Raw genomic sequence first — 14,047 nt, 5'->3', positions numbered from 1 at the left:
TGTGGAGAAAGCAAATAAAGAAGTGTTGTTTACCCTTTCATGTAACTCAAGAACCAGGGATCACCTAATGAAATCAATAGGCAGCAGGTTTAAACCTGCTAAAAGGAAGTACTTCTCTAGACAATGCATAGTCAATCTGTGGAACTCGTTGCCAGGGGATGTTGTAAAGGTCAAAAGCATAACTAAATTCTAAAAAGAAGTAGGTAAGTTTGTGGAGGATAGGTCCAACAATGGCTGTTAGTCAGGCTCTGGATGTCCCTAAGCCTCTGACTGCCAGGTGCTGAGACTGGACAACAGGGAATGCATCACTTGATAATTCATAGAATCATAGAATATCAGAGTTGGAAGGGACCTCAAGAGGTCATCTAGTCCAACCCCCTGCTCAAAGCAGGACCAATTCCCAGCTAAATCATCCCAGCCAGGGCTTTGTCAAGCCGGGCCTTAAAAACCTCCAAGGAAGGAGACTCCACCACCTCCCTAGGTAACGCATTCCAGTGTTTCACCACCCTCCTAGTGAAATAGTTTTTCCTGATATCCAATCTGGACCTCCCCCACTGCAACTTGAGACCATTGCTCCTTGTTCGGTCATCTGCCACCACTGAGAACAGCCGAGCTCCATCCTCTTTGGAACCCCGCTTCAGGTAGTTGAAGGCTGCTATCAAATCCCCCCTCATTCTTCTCTTCTGGAGACTAAACAATCCCAGTTCCCTCAGCCTCTCCTCATAAGTCATGTGCTCCAGACCCCTAATCGTTTTTGTTGCCCTCCGCTGGACTCTTTCCAATTTTTCCACATCCTTCTTGTAGTGTGGGGCCCAAAACTGGACACAGTATTCCAGATGAGGCCTCACCAATGTCGAATAAAGGGGAACGATCACGTTCCTCGATCTGCTGGCAATGCCCCTACTTATACAGCCCAAAATGCCGTTAGCCTTCTTGGCAACAAGAGCACACTGTTGACTCATATCCAGCTTCTCGTCCACTGTGACCCCCTAGGTCCTTTTCTGCAGAACTGCTACCTAGCCATTCGGTCCCTAGTCTGTAGCAGTGCATGGGATTCTTCCGTCCTAAGTGCAGGACTCTGCACTTGTCCTTGTTGAACCTCATCAGGTTTTTTTCGGCCCAATCCTCTAATTTGTCTAGGTCCCTCTGTATTATAATTGCCCTCTTCTGTTCATTCCCTTTGAAGTATCTGGCACCAGCCACTGTCAGATGACAAGATACTGGGCTAGATGGACCATTGGTCTGACACAGTATGGCTGTTCTTATGAACTAAAAAAAGTCTGTTTAAGTTGTGGTCCCCTATCTTTGGCCAGATCTCAAGAGAGCCATATATTTATAGACGGGGACAGGGAGGTGGGCTGCAGAACGAAAGATCTGCCCCTTAGTCTAGTTACCATCTTATTTGACCCTTATTTTTTATGTCTCTTATAATTTGAGGTGAGCAAACCATTTTCATCCATCAAGCAAGGGCTTTGTATGCCGGAGCCCTGACACAACAGACCTGTGTGTGTCTGCTGCAACAGCTTTCTTCGTAGAGCTGACACATCCTCTGTGTCTGTGAACATTTGCTGAGCAGCAGGCTTTGCAGCTGACTGAGTTCCTAAGTATTGGCGGACTGAGAAATCCAGTGGAGCCGTACGCTGCATCTGTTGTCCCTATCCCTTATCAAAATGCATTGTCTCTGACCTGCCCTTACCTTGGAGAACGTAGAGCCCCAAAACTTGTTTTGAGCTTTGGCTTCTCTGAGGATCCCATGCACAAATTTTACCTCAGAGTTAAGGCTTCTGAAGTGCATTTCCTGTCAGTCTCTAACAATCCAAGAGTTCTCTAGATAGGCCAACACGAACATCCACCACAACCTTAGCTCATCTCCTGACACCCAGATACCCTTGGACTCCCCACCTCCATGATGAACTCCCCTTCACTTCCAACCATGAGCCACTTGCAGCACACATATCTAGCGCCTTGGTCACACGTGAATGCTCAGCCTTCACTCCAACCTCAGCAAGATTAAAGTCCTGGATGTTAGTGATAGGCGAGTAATGTTAAAATCTCTATAGTGCATTACTGATGCGGGTGAGAGCGGGGGTGGGTGGCTGAGTTAATCACAGGGCACAAGGGAGCCGGCAGAGGGAGAGGGTTGGCGCTAAAGTGGTGAGAGATGCAGAGCTTGTAGCTCCCCCCTAGAGGCACTTGCTCCCCGTGACCAGCTGATAGTGGCTGGTGGTTCAAAAAACCATCTTTTGACTTGTAAATGGAGCACATTGGATCTGAGCTCCTTGAGACACACGCATGGAGCCCCCAAAGCCGGGGTTAGCCTCTTTCCGAAGGAGAGCTGCCCTTTAACTTTGCTACTGCGTTCCCATGAAATGTCTCACCATGGTCTTTCACGCTCGCTCCTGAGACGTCTCTCCTCTTGTAACAGTGCAGGACTCACCCCTGTGGCGCCTCCTGCTGGTCATTGGGAATTAGCTCTCCAGCCTTGGACCGCCCTCTGCAGACCGGTGTCCCACTGCCGCTGGGCCCCCGCATCCCTCCCTGGACTCCAGTGTCCCATTATCTGGGGTGCTGCTCCCTGGCAGTAACCCCTCAGTCTTGGGGTCTCCCCACCTCAGGGAACCCCCACCCCCTATCCCCACTTCTCCTCAGTTGTAGTCTACTGCCTGTCACTAGCTAGCCCCTGGTCCCTGGGGTAGACTGCAGTATAAGCCACCCATCACAGGCAAGGGTGGATTTGGACCTGCTGCCTCTGCCTAGCCTTGGGCTGTCCCCTGCAACCCCAGTACCTGTTTGGCCTTCTGCTAGGCCACAGCCTGGAGCTCCCCAGCTCCTCTGCCATTCCCCAGCCCTGCTCCACTCAGGTACTCTGCTCAGGTCCCTGCAGCCAGGTCTGTCTCCCTCTACAGCTAGAGAGAGACTGATGAGCTCCTGGCTCCCAGCCTCTTATATAGGGCCAGCTGAGGTCTGATTGGGGCGTGGCCCAGCTGTGGCTGCTTCCCCAATCAGTCTAGTAGCTTCTTTCCCCTGCAACAGCCCTCTCCCAGAGCTGTCTTTAAACCCCTCAGGGCAGGAGCGGGTGACCACCCCACTACATCTCTTAATTGTATGTCCTGTGTAGACCACAAGTGGTCTGAGATGCTGTGGGTCTGCCCTACATTTCACATCCACTTCCTGTCTTGTTGGCCCACCTGACTTTTAAGCTATTTGTAGATGTTGTTCGCTGACCATTTTCTGCTCCGCTCCTTCTGCAGCTGGAGCCTCCCAGGTCAAATGGAACAAGAAAAACGCCAACTGTTTAGCAACCAGCCATGATGGGGATGTCCGTATCTGGGACAAGCGGGTGAGTTCCCGTTAGTCTTTGAGTGGCCTCTGCATGTTCCCTTATGTGGGATTGAGGCACCATGCCAGTCCCACATTATTTCTCCTTACTTCTTTGTTTTCCACCCCTCTGAATGATCAGTTTAAGGTGAGCGTGGTGCCAGTGGAGTCTGAGATTGAAGGAGGACTGTATAATTGGCCTCCCTCTCTCTGAAAACATACCCCTTAGTACCTTGCTTTTGGCTTCTTGATGGATACTAGTTGCATCAAATATAAAGGGCCCCCTTACCCAGTGCACTGATGTATTTGACTCCTATGGAACTTTACCACTGCACTTCACAGTAACTTTTCTGTAGCCTACAAGCCATTGTTTATCTTTCTCTCTGGCTGGTGACCTCTATTGAGTGTGTGTGGTGTGGGGAGGGGGGAAGCGCCTTCTTTAACCGGCAGGATTGGGCCAGATTTCTTGCTCCTAAGAACTAGCATGGTGAGAACTAAAAAGCCTCTGATTGCAGAAACCCAGCACTGCAGTGGAGTACTTGGCAGCGCATCTCTCTAAAATCCATGGCCTGGATTGGCATCCGGACAACGAGTACATCCTGGCCACTTCCAGCCAGGACAACTCTGTCAGGGTAAGTGCCCAGGGCTCTCTGAGGGAATGTACCAGTACCATCCTATGGGCCTGACCCAGCTGCCACTGAAATCACTGGGTATCTGTCCATTGACTTCAGTGGGAACTAGATCTGGTATTAGACATCACCCGTTACGGCAAGTCTTGTGAGGGTCAGTGCACGCGTGTCGCCCCGAGTCACTGTGTCTGAAGCTGATAGCCCCCCCTTTGGGGCCAACTCAGCTCCATTAGTGCAAGGATGTCTCTAATGACACTGTGGAGCACCTGGCTTGTGTCTGGCGCTTTGTCGGAGCTGAGTTGCACAGAAAATCCCCCCCGAGAGCGAAGCTCACTGACTTGTTTTCTGTTCTGTTGAAGTTCTGGGATTACCGTCAGCCTCGGAAGTATCTCAATATACTCCCCTGCCAGGTTCCAGTCTGGAAGGCGAGATACACGGTGAGTGTGAACACCTGTCCCTCTGCCCCATAGCCTTGCTACAGCTTGGGACGGCCAAGGGAAATTACCTAGCGAGGCATTGCTGAAGGGGCCCTCCCTGGGAATCATTAGCACTGTTTTTTGCCATTGGCTTTTATTAGTCTGACTTAAAAACCTCAGTTACAGCACTATCAGTACGAGTGGGAGAAAGCATCTTCCGTGAGAACCAAGCTTATGGGAGGGGGTGCCTAATAATGTGAAACTTGGATCTTTCCCAGAGGGCTGTAGTGGAGACCCACATACATGGGGCTTGAAGCTGGTGTCTAAAACCTAAAGAAGGCCCTGCAGCTTTGGCTCAGCAGTTCCTTATACCCTCTCTCTGCTCTGTCACTAGCTTACATTGCAGAGATGGAGACAACGTGCTAAGAGTGGCACTATAGCAGCCTGTCCATGCCTCTTTCACAATCTCTACTAAGGGATTTTATCACTTGAGTCTCTTCTATGAGGGCTTTTTAACAATGCCCATGTATTTTAATGGGCTGTCGCAGTTTTTGTGTAGCTAAGAATGCACTAACATGCTGTCTTTGTGGTGTGAGCTCCAAGGCGTTTAAAGCACAAGTTGTTCCTCAGCTTTGGGTATGTCTACACTCAAAACATAAAAACCACGGCAGTGAGTCACAGAGCCCAGGTCAACTGACTTGGGCTCACGGTAGGGGGGCTAAAAATAGCTGCATAGAAGTTCACACTTGGGTTGGAGCCCAGGCTCAAACCCAGCAAGGGAGGAGATCTCGGAGCCTGGACTCCAGCCTAAGCAGGAATGTCTACACTGCTGCTGTTAGCCCAGTAGCGCAAACCCAAGTCCGTTGACTCCGGCTCTGAGACTCGTTGTCGCAGGGTTTTTTTTTTTTTTTTTTTTTTTTTTTTGCACACAGCCTTTGACACCTAGCCATTCAGCATCAGGTTGTACTCACTGTCTTCCCCCAGACACCAGAATGAGCCTTTCATCACCTCTCCCTCCCTTCGGCCCTATACCATGCCTGGTGTGTGTGCGCAATACATAGTTGTAATTCAGTGCTCCATTGCAGCGTCAGGACCGCAAGTAACTGCTAGTGTACAAGACCCAAAGAGCAACACTCAACCGTCTAGGTTGATTGTACAGGCTGAGCCAAACAGCAAAGAGCAGCAGGAATGGTGGGTGAAGAGGGAGTGCTAAAATCCCTGTCGCTGGTGCTAGGTGGAGTTAGTAGTAAGAAGCAGAAGGAAATGGCTAGTTTTAAATGAGCTGTGGTGAATGCCTCTTTCAAGCACGGTGCATCCCTCTCCTTTCAGGGCATGTTGAGTCCTCTTGCATGGTAACCCCCTTTGAAAGCTCCTCATTGTAGGATTGGCTCCTGAGCCCCAACAGTCCTCCTTGAAGTCAGCCTGTGGTAGTGCCAGGACATGCCCTTGTGCCAGTATGAATGGGAAGGTGTTGGAAAGTACAATCAGGGCGATATGGGGGAAGTGAGAGCTGTCAGGCTAACCGTTGTGCAGCTGAGCAGCCCCTCTCTGGGTGTGCTTCTCTCCCCCAGCCTTTCAGCAATGGATTGGTGACCGTAATGGTTCCCCAGCTGCGGCGAGAGAACAGCCTTCTCCTTTGGAACACCTTTGACCTGAACACGCCGGTTCACACCTTCGTGGGACACGACGATGTGGTGCTGGAGTTCCAGTGGAGAAAGCAGAAAGAAGGTGGGTGCAGGACTGTGACTGCTGATCTCATGCAGCTGCCGTTGGTGCATGGCGGCAGCTGGAGTCTGCCTTGCAGCTGCCGTACTCAAGCAATTGCCTTTCTACTCTTGCCACTACTTGAATTAGCCTCTATCTGCCTTCCAGGCCCCACAGAGCATAGTTTATTGTACGTGTCCTGTTGCATGAGGCCAAAAAACCATTCCCAGGCTAACGGAGCCAATCGAGATGAGTGCAGAGCGGATCAACAGAGACTCTCTCATTTCCCACTATCCCGTCGGTCTGTTTTTAAATGGATTTTTCAGAATAAATTGTACAACAATAAGAGTGTTGCATAAAGTGAAGGAAAAAAATCAAAACTGTGAGTGAACCCCTCCAAGCTTCACCGTTTATTGCACAGAAAAAGCAAGTCAACAAATATCAGGAGCATCACATGCAATAAAAGCTACATTTTCAGTAGTACCCACGTACTCAGGACACCAGCGAAGGGAGGTGGAGCCTGGGGAAAGGAACCCTCCTGCCAATTTTCAGACCCTAGTCAGTCATTTTCAAATATAGAAAACCCCACAAAAAGGTCAGATAACCAAACAGAGCAATGAGAACACACACAGGGCTTTAACCGGCACAGCTCCACTGCTGTAACTCCTCTCTTGCTGTAACCGCAGGCCCCTGGTCCTTGATTCACACCCAGGGTCTTATGGTACCACTGCCCTCTTTGGGTGCAGGGCATGGACTTTATATCTGTCACACCATTTCGTTTGCCCTGCTCAGTGATGAGGCTGACAGCACTGGTGCAAACCACCTATCTACATAGATTTAACCAGGACTAATTTCTTCTCCAGAGCAGGTCCCCAGGCCCCCCTCCCAATCATTTAATGGAATTTTTGTAATGGCACTTAGGAAACTTCTTCCTTTGGTTTTGCTCAGAGGGATGGGTGTCCGGCTGTTTTCTTCCCGTTGAACCTATGTGTTGACCAGTAAGCCCTGTGGCCTAGGGACTAGAATACTGTCCTGGGACTCAGGAAACCTGGGTTCTTATCCCTAGCTCTGCTACTGGCCTGCTGGGCAAGTCACATCCCTCTCTGTGCCTCGGTTTCCCTTTCTGTACAGTGTGGATAATGACACTGACCTCCTTGGTAACACACTTGGAGATCTACTGAAGAGCTATGCAAGGGGTGGTGTTATATGTTTGAATATTATTAACTTCTTACTGTGTCTGCATGCCCTTGTAACCTCACAGAGGCTGGGGCTGCAGACAAAGGCTTAACTAAAGGTGTTGTTTAGTGGACACTCTTATGTAGGTTTAAACCTGGTCTTTCTCAGTTTAATTACATTGGTAAATTTACAGGCACAAGCTAAACCAGCACAAGCCAGTTTTAAACCTATTGAAGTGCATCCACTCACAAAGTTACACCGGTTTAACTAAACTGTTTTGAAACTAGTTTAAGTGAAATCCGTGCTGTGTGTAGGGCAGTCCCTCATATGTTTGTGTCAGCCAATTGAGAGCTGGGACCTCTGTAGCATTACAGCCTCAGGTCCTCCAAAGATTCCCAAAATCCATGGGGGTAGAGGGTGGGAGCCAGGATTTGATATTCCAAATGAAGAAAAACTGTTGTGCTCTCTGCCTCATAAAGGAGATGTTACAGGTGAAAACCTTTTTTCTGCTTTGCAATTCACTTTTATGTTGTTACTTGCAGCAGTGTGACACGTTAAAAATAAGTGCCTCCTAGTAGATCTGATTAATTTCCCATGTGAAAACTTTCACTGCAAAATGTATTTTTACCTGCATTGCAGTTTTCTCCTCTGTAACTCCAGCAGCATTCTTATCCCCATTTTACAGATGGGGAAACTGAGGCACAGAGTGGCACAGTGACTTGACTTGCTATGTGACCTTGGACAATATCAAAGGCAGGAACAGAACCCAGGAATTCTGACTTCCACTCCAGCGTCCTATCTACTGGACCTAGCTACTTGGTTCAGTCCACTTATATCATAAATATAGTTAAGTCTGTTTTCTGTTACTGCTAGAAATTATTTTCTCTTCTTTTAGGCTCCAAGGACTACCAGCTGGTCACGTGGTCTCGTGACCAGACGCTGCGGATGTGGCGGGTTGACTCCCAGCTGCAGAGGGTATGCAAAGCGTTTTTGGCGTTGGACTGGGGACAGCATTCTGAAGTGCTAAATTTACCATCGTTTACTTGTATGAAGTGTGACTGATGGCACAAGCTCAGGCACAAGGTCTCTAGATGCCATCCAACCTTCTCACTCACAGCTCAGCCCCCCCAGGATGTGTCTACACTGCACCCTTCTTTCAGCGGCGTGGAGTGTACACGCACAGTCCCCCAGCACAGGTATAGATAGCAGAGTAGACAGTGAGGCACAGCTTAGACCAGTACAGACATACCGGGCTGAGTACATACCGCACATGGTTCTCTACTCACCGTCTACTCTACTGTTTATACCCATGCTAGGAGGCCTACACATGTCTGAATGCTGCATGCCTCTCCCGGGGCCCTTCCCCACTGTGGGGAAAGATGCTGGCACGGGGGAAAAGCTCTGATAGCTCCCCTGTGCTGGAGCTCTTTTCCCTCCTTCAGGGAAAGACTCCAGCAGCGGGGAAACCTTTCCCCGCTGCTGGAGCCTTTCACTCACATGTGGAGCTGTACACCAGTGTGGATGTGGTGTGCTTTCTCACTGCAGCGTATGGCTATCCATATGGTGTGTAGTGTAGACGGGCCTAACGCTGACCTGTAATGTACAGCAGGTTGCACTGTGCTCCAGACAAATGTTTGCTAGGCAGGAGGTTTCCCACTGGACATACAGAACCTCGAAGGCTTCACAGGAACAGCAAGGCTGAGTCCTGCTGTAACAGCAGGTGCACTATGAAGTGGTGTTGTCCAGTATCAATGGGAAGGGTTACCAACTACCCCAAGCTAACTGCAGAATCTAAAACTCTCCAGCAGGCATTGCCTCTGCAGTCCCCCACACACCTGGGCACAGATGGCTCAGTGCTGCAGGAACCCAACCCTCCTAGGGAGTCATGGCTGAGGCTATGTGCACCCTCTTCTGGCTTGGAATACTAGGTGCAAAGCTCTGACGGGGACCTTGGTCCCAGCTGGCCTCTCTTGCTTTCCGACTTGCGAGGGTAGCGGCTCTTCGACCCATTGCCTCCAGCCAGATCACACTGTGTCCCGTCACTCGTTAGCAGGCAGTTTTGCATGATTTCTATTAGTTTTCTCCTATGTCCAGACCTGTTGTTTGTATCCCAGGGAGATGCCCATGAGTAAGTCTGGTAATTGCCATGGCAGCACGCTTGTTTGGTCATTACTGTGTCCTTCCCCACATCTGTCTGTCCACTCTCTCCTGTGTCTTGTAAATCCAGGCAGAGAGATCGCTGGGTCTGTTGGCTATTTGTCTGGGCGTTGCCCAGCCCAGTTGGGTTGTGGCCCTTAATTTGGGGCTGCTAGTCCTGACCATAGTGTAAATAACAATGACAAAAATGCAGCAGTCCTAGTACTGGCTTTAAAAAGCAAAGCAAGGCATGGCACATGATATTCTAGCTCGTACTGATCAGTTTGTCATGGGATGGTATTGGAAAAGTCAAATCCCCTTTATTTTAGAATAAAACTTGGCTAACCACTCATTAATCTATCCCCCTGCTTGCTACATGGGCATGCACACAGAGCCACGTTTGCAAGTGACGGGGGGAAATGTGGTTGAGCAGGCTGGGTGACAAAGGCCAGGCCTCTTCTCTGATAAAAAGCCATGTCTTTCATCACAGGGCGTCGGCAGGAAAGCAGTGCCAGGGTCTTTGAGATGTGGCTGTTGCGCACACGCCCACCTGGTTAATTTAAGCTCCCTGGAGAGATGAGCTGCTGTATCGTTCCTCATGTATTTTGGGCTGCCTTTGTTTGATCCCTGTGACGCAGCACGTGGGTGTGCTTGTTCTTTTCAGCTGTGCGCTAATGATATCTTGGACGGGGTTGACGAACTCATTGATGGGATTGCCCTCCTGCCTGAGCCGGATAAGACCCTCCACACCCAGGACTCTGAACCCCAGCATAGCTCCGGGCATGCAGACGAGGACGGTGAGAGAAGTTCTTTTGCTATTTGAAACGGAAACCTTTTGGAGGTCATCTTTAAGCCAGTGGTCGTTCGTGCTCTGACTAAGAGACAGACGCATGCCTGCTTAACCGTCCTTGTGGGAGGGTGGCTGCCACGACCCTGGCAAGAAGGGGTCATCCACCTGTGAAAGGAAAAAGTATCCCCAAAACCGGTTCCTTGTCTCTATTGTTAGTAGCATTGATTTGTATGGTGGTATCGCCTCGGGGTCTTGGGCATGGATCATGGCCCCATCATGCCAGGCCCTGGGCAAAGGGAGACCTAGAAAGGTGGTTCCTGCCCCATGGAGCCTACAATTGAAGTGTAAGACCAGAGACAGCAGGTGGATGCAGACAGAGGGGGAATCCAAGGAAGTTGGTCAGCATGATGGGCAGTGGCTCGGCACACCGACAGGCTACTCATTGTCAGGGTTTTTGTAGGTATGCCATCCAAGGGGCATTCTAAGAAGGGATCTGAAGGAGGTGGCTTGTGGATGTTTGCTGGGAGTGTCTCCTATTCCCAAGGGGCAGCACGAGAGGGCACAATGGCATTTTTCTGCATATGGAACAAATGAGCAGCTGAGGCAGGCGTCAATGTCTCAGCAGGATATAAGTGGTGGAGCTAGGATGGGTTTAGACCGTGACAAGCCCTACAAGTGAAGACAAGAAATTGGTGTTTTCAGCAGAGAAGGGGCAGCCAGTGGAGGGACGCTAAAGGAGGGGGTGACGTGACCAAAGTGACAGGCTAGGGAAAAGACCTGCGCAGCAGTGTTTTGAAGGATATAAGTGAGGGCAGGATAGGGTTTGCCAAGGCCAGAGTGGAGGAGGTTGCAGTAGTTGAGATGAGGGGCAACATGGGCCTGGATGAGAGATGTAGCTCCTTTTGGAGCTCCCCTCCTCCTAGGCAGGCAGTCTAGAGCCCCAGCAATGGGCATTAAATAACCGGTTCTGTTTCTTTGCAGGTAGGGAAAATGGAAGGGGCTCCAATTCGGCAGGGTCCCAAAGCAGCAGGCCTGATTCTCCTTTTTGGCAAAGACCAAAACCCTTCTGGGCAAGCTAGCAAAAGGGCAAATGCAAACGCCTGTCCCCATGTCTCACCTCAGCCAGCTAACCCATGCGAAATGTATTAGCAGGAGTATTGTAAGCAAGACACAAGAAGTCATTCTTCCGCTCTACTCCACGCTGATTAGGCCTCAGCTGGAGTATTGTGTCCAGTTCTGGGCGCCACATTTCAGGAAAGGTGTGAACAAATTGGAGAGAGTCCAGAGAAGAGCAACAAAAATGATTAAAAGTCTAGAAAACATGAGGGAAGATTGAAAAAATTGGATTTGTTTTCAAGTACATAAAAGATTGTTACAAGGAGGAGGGAGAAAAATTGTTGTTCTTAAACTCTGAGGATAGGACAAGAAGCAATGGGGTTAAATTGCAGCAAGGGAGGTTTAGGTTGGACATTAGGAAAAACTTCCTAACTGTCAGTGATTAAGCATTGGAATAAATTGCCTAGGGAGGTTGTGGAATCTCCATCACTGGAGATTCTTAAGAGCAGATTGGACAAACACCTGTCAGTGATGGTTTAGAATAGATAATACTTAGCCCTGCTACGAGTGCAGGGGACTGCTAGACGACCTCTCGAGGTCCCTTCCAGTTCTATGAAATACAGCACCTCTTGTCCTAGTCTAGAGCACCCTTAACGAATTATGGCCATGGCTCTCTCCTCCTGACCTGGCAGCTCATGCGCCTTTATGTGCTCTCTTGTCTCTCCCTGCAACTAAGAGTTAACCCTTTTGCTGCCCAGCTGGGCATGGGATATGTTCACCCTGTCAAAATTGCTGCATCAGTTTCCATTTGATTCAAGTTTTTAAGCTTTCCTTTGCAGCCATAAGGGCTGGATTTTTTTGTTTTAAGCAGAGAGTAGATTCTGCAGTAAATGCTGTGGCCACAGGATCAAAGAACATGCGAGTCCTGGCTGTTTTGTTTGGCCCTTCCCAGCCGAAAACTGTTGTGAAGTGTTGATGTGTGCAGTTAAACACTCGCTGCCGTTCACCCCGACGCAGCTGCATTTCAGCAGTGGACGAAGGAATCCTATGTTAACATTTGTACAGCGTTTTGGGATGTTTGGGGAGAACAATGCTTTGTAAATAAGACCCAAGCCCTCCTCCCTCAATATAAAACGTCCACAGTCTGTTTGACAATTCGAGGTCCTTAGGAATCCAGATGACTATGCAGGCTCCTGAGGATTAGACACTAGACCAACGGGGAGGCGGAAGAGAAGTCATCTCCCCTCCCAAACTTCCCAGGCCAGGGAACTGCAGTGGTGATGTGTTAGAGGATTAGAGGAGTGTCTTCTGTTCAGGAAATGATCACCTTCTTCCTTGAGAGCCACTGGCCTTTGTTGAATCCATTTCTCAGGCCCCTATTGCAAGGCATCTAAGCACTATAATAAAATCCCAAATACTAATTAACAGCTAAGAGACCCACCCAGCCAAATACAACAGCCAAAAATATCTGGTCCAGAGGCTAATCCAAGAATTCTCACGGAAACCTCCTACAAAGGGAGCAGTTCCCAGCATGGGAAATGAAAGGGGGAATAGATGAAAAAAATACCAGGGACAAGAATAGGCCAGCAGAATTAACTAGGACTTGCCTCATGCCCTAAAAACAGCCTCTGGCAGAGACCACAGCAGATCTCTTGTGAAGGTCATTCCACAATCAAGATCTGGCCATCATGTGGTACCTACCCTTGATGCGGTGCTGACTAAGTGTACAGTCGACCTAAGCCAGACAACCATAATGGTCAGGAAAGGCCACGGGAAGAGGTACAATAATATATCGCCAAAGCCTCTAAAACTCTCACTGAGTTTTGCCTTGCCCACAATTCCTGATTTTCCCATTGTGTCACCTCAGTCATTGAAATGTCTTTTGGCCTTGCAAGGCTATTACTGGCCTTCAGGAAGAACTATCTAGAGTGCTTATGGGCGTATAGCCCATCCTCCTGCTGGGAGAATGAGTGAGGTGTAAGAGTCTGTCTCCTTTCTAATGGACAGAGCCTGCTCTCTGTGGCTGCCTGCTGTGGGGAGTGGCTATCTCAGAATGGTGGCCAAGCTAGCGCCATCCCTGTGTAAACATGGAGAGGCAGGAGGCCCCAGCTCAGGAGAAGGGAATCTTCCTCCTATTTGCATGCTTTAGCTGTCAGACAGGCCACGTGAGCAGTAGAGCTGGCTGCTAGATGTACGCGTTTAGATGTGCACACTTTACAGTGTGTCCTAAAGCCATCAGACTTGGTCTCTCTTGGAGCAGGTGCAGGGGTGAATACCAAAGTGCAGAGCCCTTGCTAGGAGCCAGGAGCTACAGTTCTGCTAATATCGTGTGGGAGGGTCTCTCTTGAGTAGGCAGGGCCCAAGCAAGTTAGGCCTTTGTAGATTAAAATCAAGCCTTAAACTCCACCTGGAAAGTAGCGGGCAGCTGGCCATGTTTTGCAAAGGATGGGCTCTCCAGGGCCCCATCCAGCCTGCGGTCCTTCCCACTGGCTTCAGAGAGTGTTGTCCGTCTGGCCCAAGGGCTGGACCCAGATCCCAGACAGTTGAGTGGTACTCATGGTCACATGCTCTTCGATGGGTGTGTGCCTGTTGCTGTGGGCACCAGGAGATTGGCGGGTGCCCTGAAGCTTTTCTTTCACATTCTGCCTCATCCTGTTTGTTTTCCATTTCTCCTGCCAGCTTTAAAGGAAGACTTCCAGAACGACCTCCTGGTGGGAAGAAAATCAGACCAGCTGGGGTTGCCGCAGACCCTGCAGCAGGAGTTTTCCCTGATCAACGTGCAGATCCGAAACGTCAATGTGGAGGTAGAGGGAAAATTTCCT

The 14,047-nt window shown here is 49.6% G+C and overlaps 1 protein-coding gene across 2 annotated transcripts in view; it reads left to right on the top strand.

Annotated features, from left to right (window-relative positions):
• The window catches only part of WDR59 (WD repeat domain 59), a 79,218-nt gene that overhangs the window by 24,241 nt on the left and 40,930 nt on the right, over positions 1–14,047 (top strand). For both annotated transcript variants that reach the window (XM_054049003.1, XM_054049002.1), the window contains 7 exons: positions 3,252–3,340; positions 3,834–3,950; positions 4,307–4,384; positions 5,935–6,091; positions 8,139–8,218; positions 10,044–10,176; positions 13,905–14,029. In XM_054049003.1, coding sequence (XP_053904978.1) covers positions 3,252–3,340; positions 3,834–3,950; positions 4,307–4,384; positions 5,935–6,091; positions 8,139–8,218; positions 10,044–10,176; positions 13,905–14,029 — 779 coding nt within the window. The remainder of the gene's footprint in view (positions 1–3,251; positions 3,341–3,833; positions 3,951–4,306; positions 4,385–5,934; positions 6,092–8,138; positions 8,219–10,043; positions 10,177–13,904; positions 14,030–14,047) is intronic.

The sequence above is a fragment of the Malaclemys terrapin genome, chromosome 14 (assembly GCF_027887155.1).
Source record: "Malaclemys terrapin pileata isolate rMalTer1 chromosome 14, rMalTer1.hap1, whole genome shotgun sequence".
NCBI lineage: Eukaryota > Metazoa > Chordata > Testudines > Emydidae > Malaclemys > Malaclemys terrapin.
Note: the sequence above shows the minus strand (reverse complement) of the source record. Positions and strands in the feature narration are given on the sequence as shown.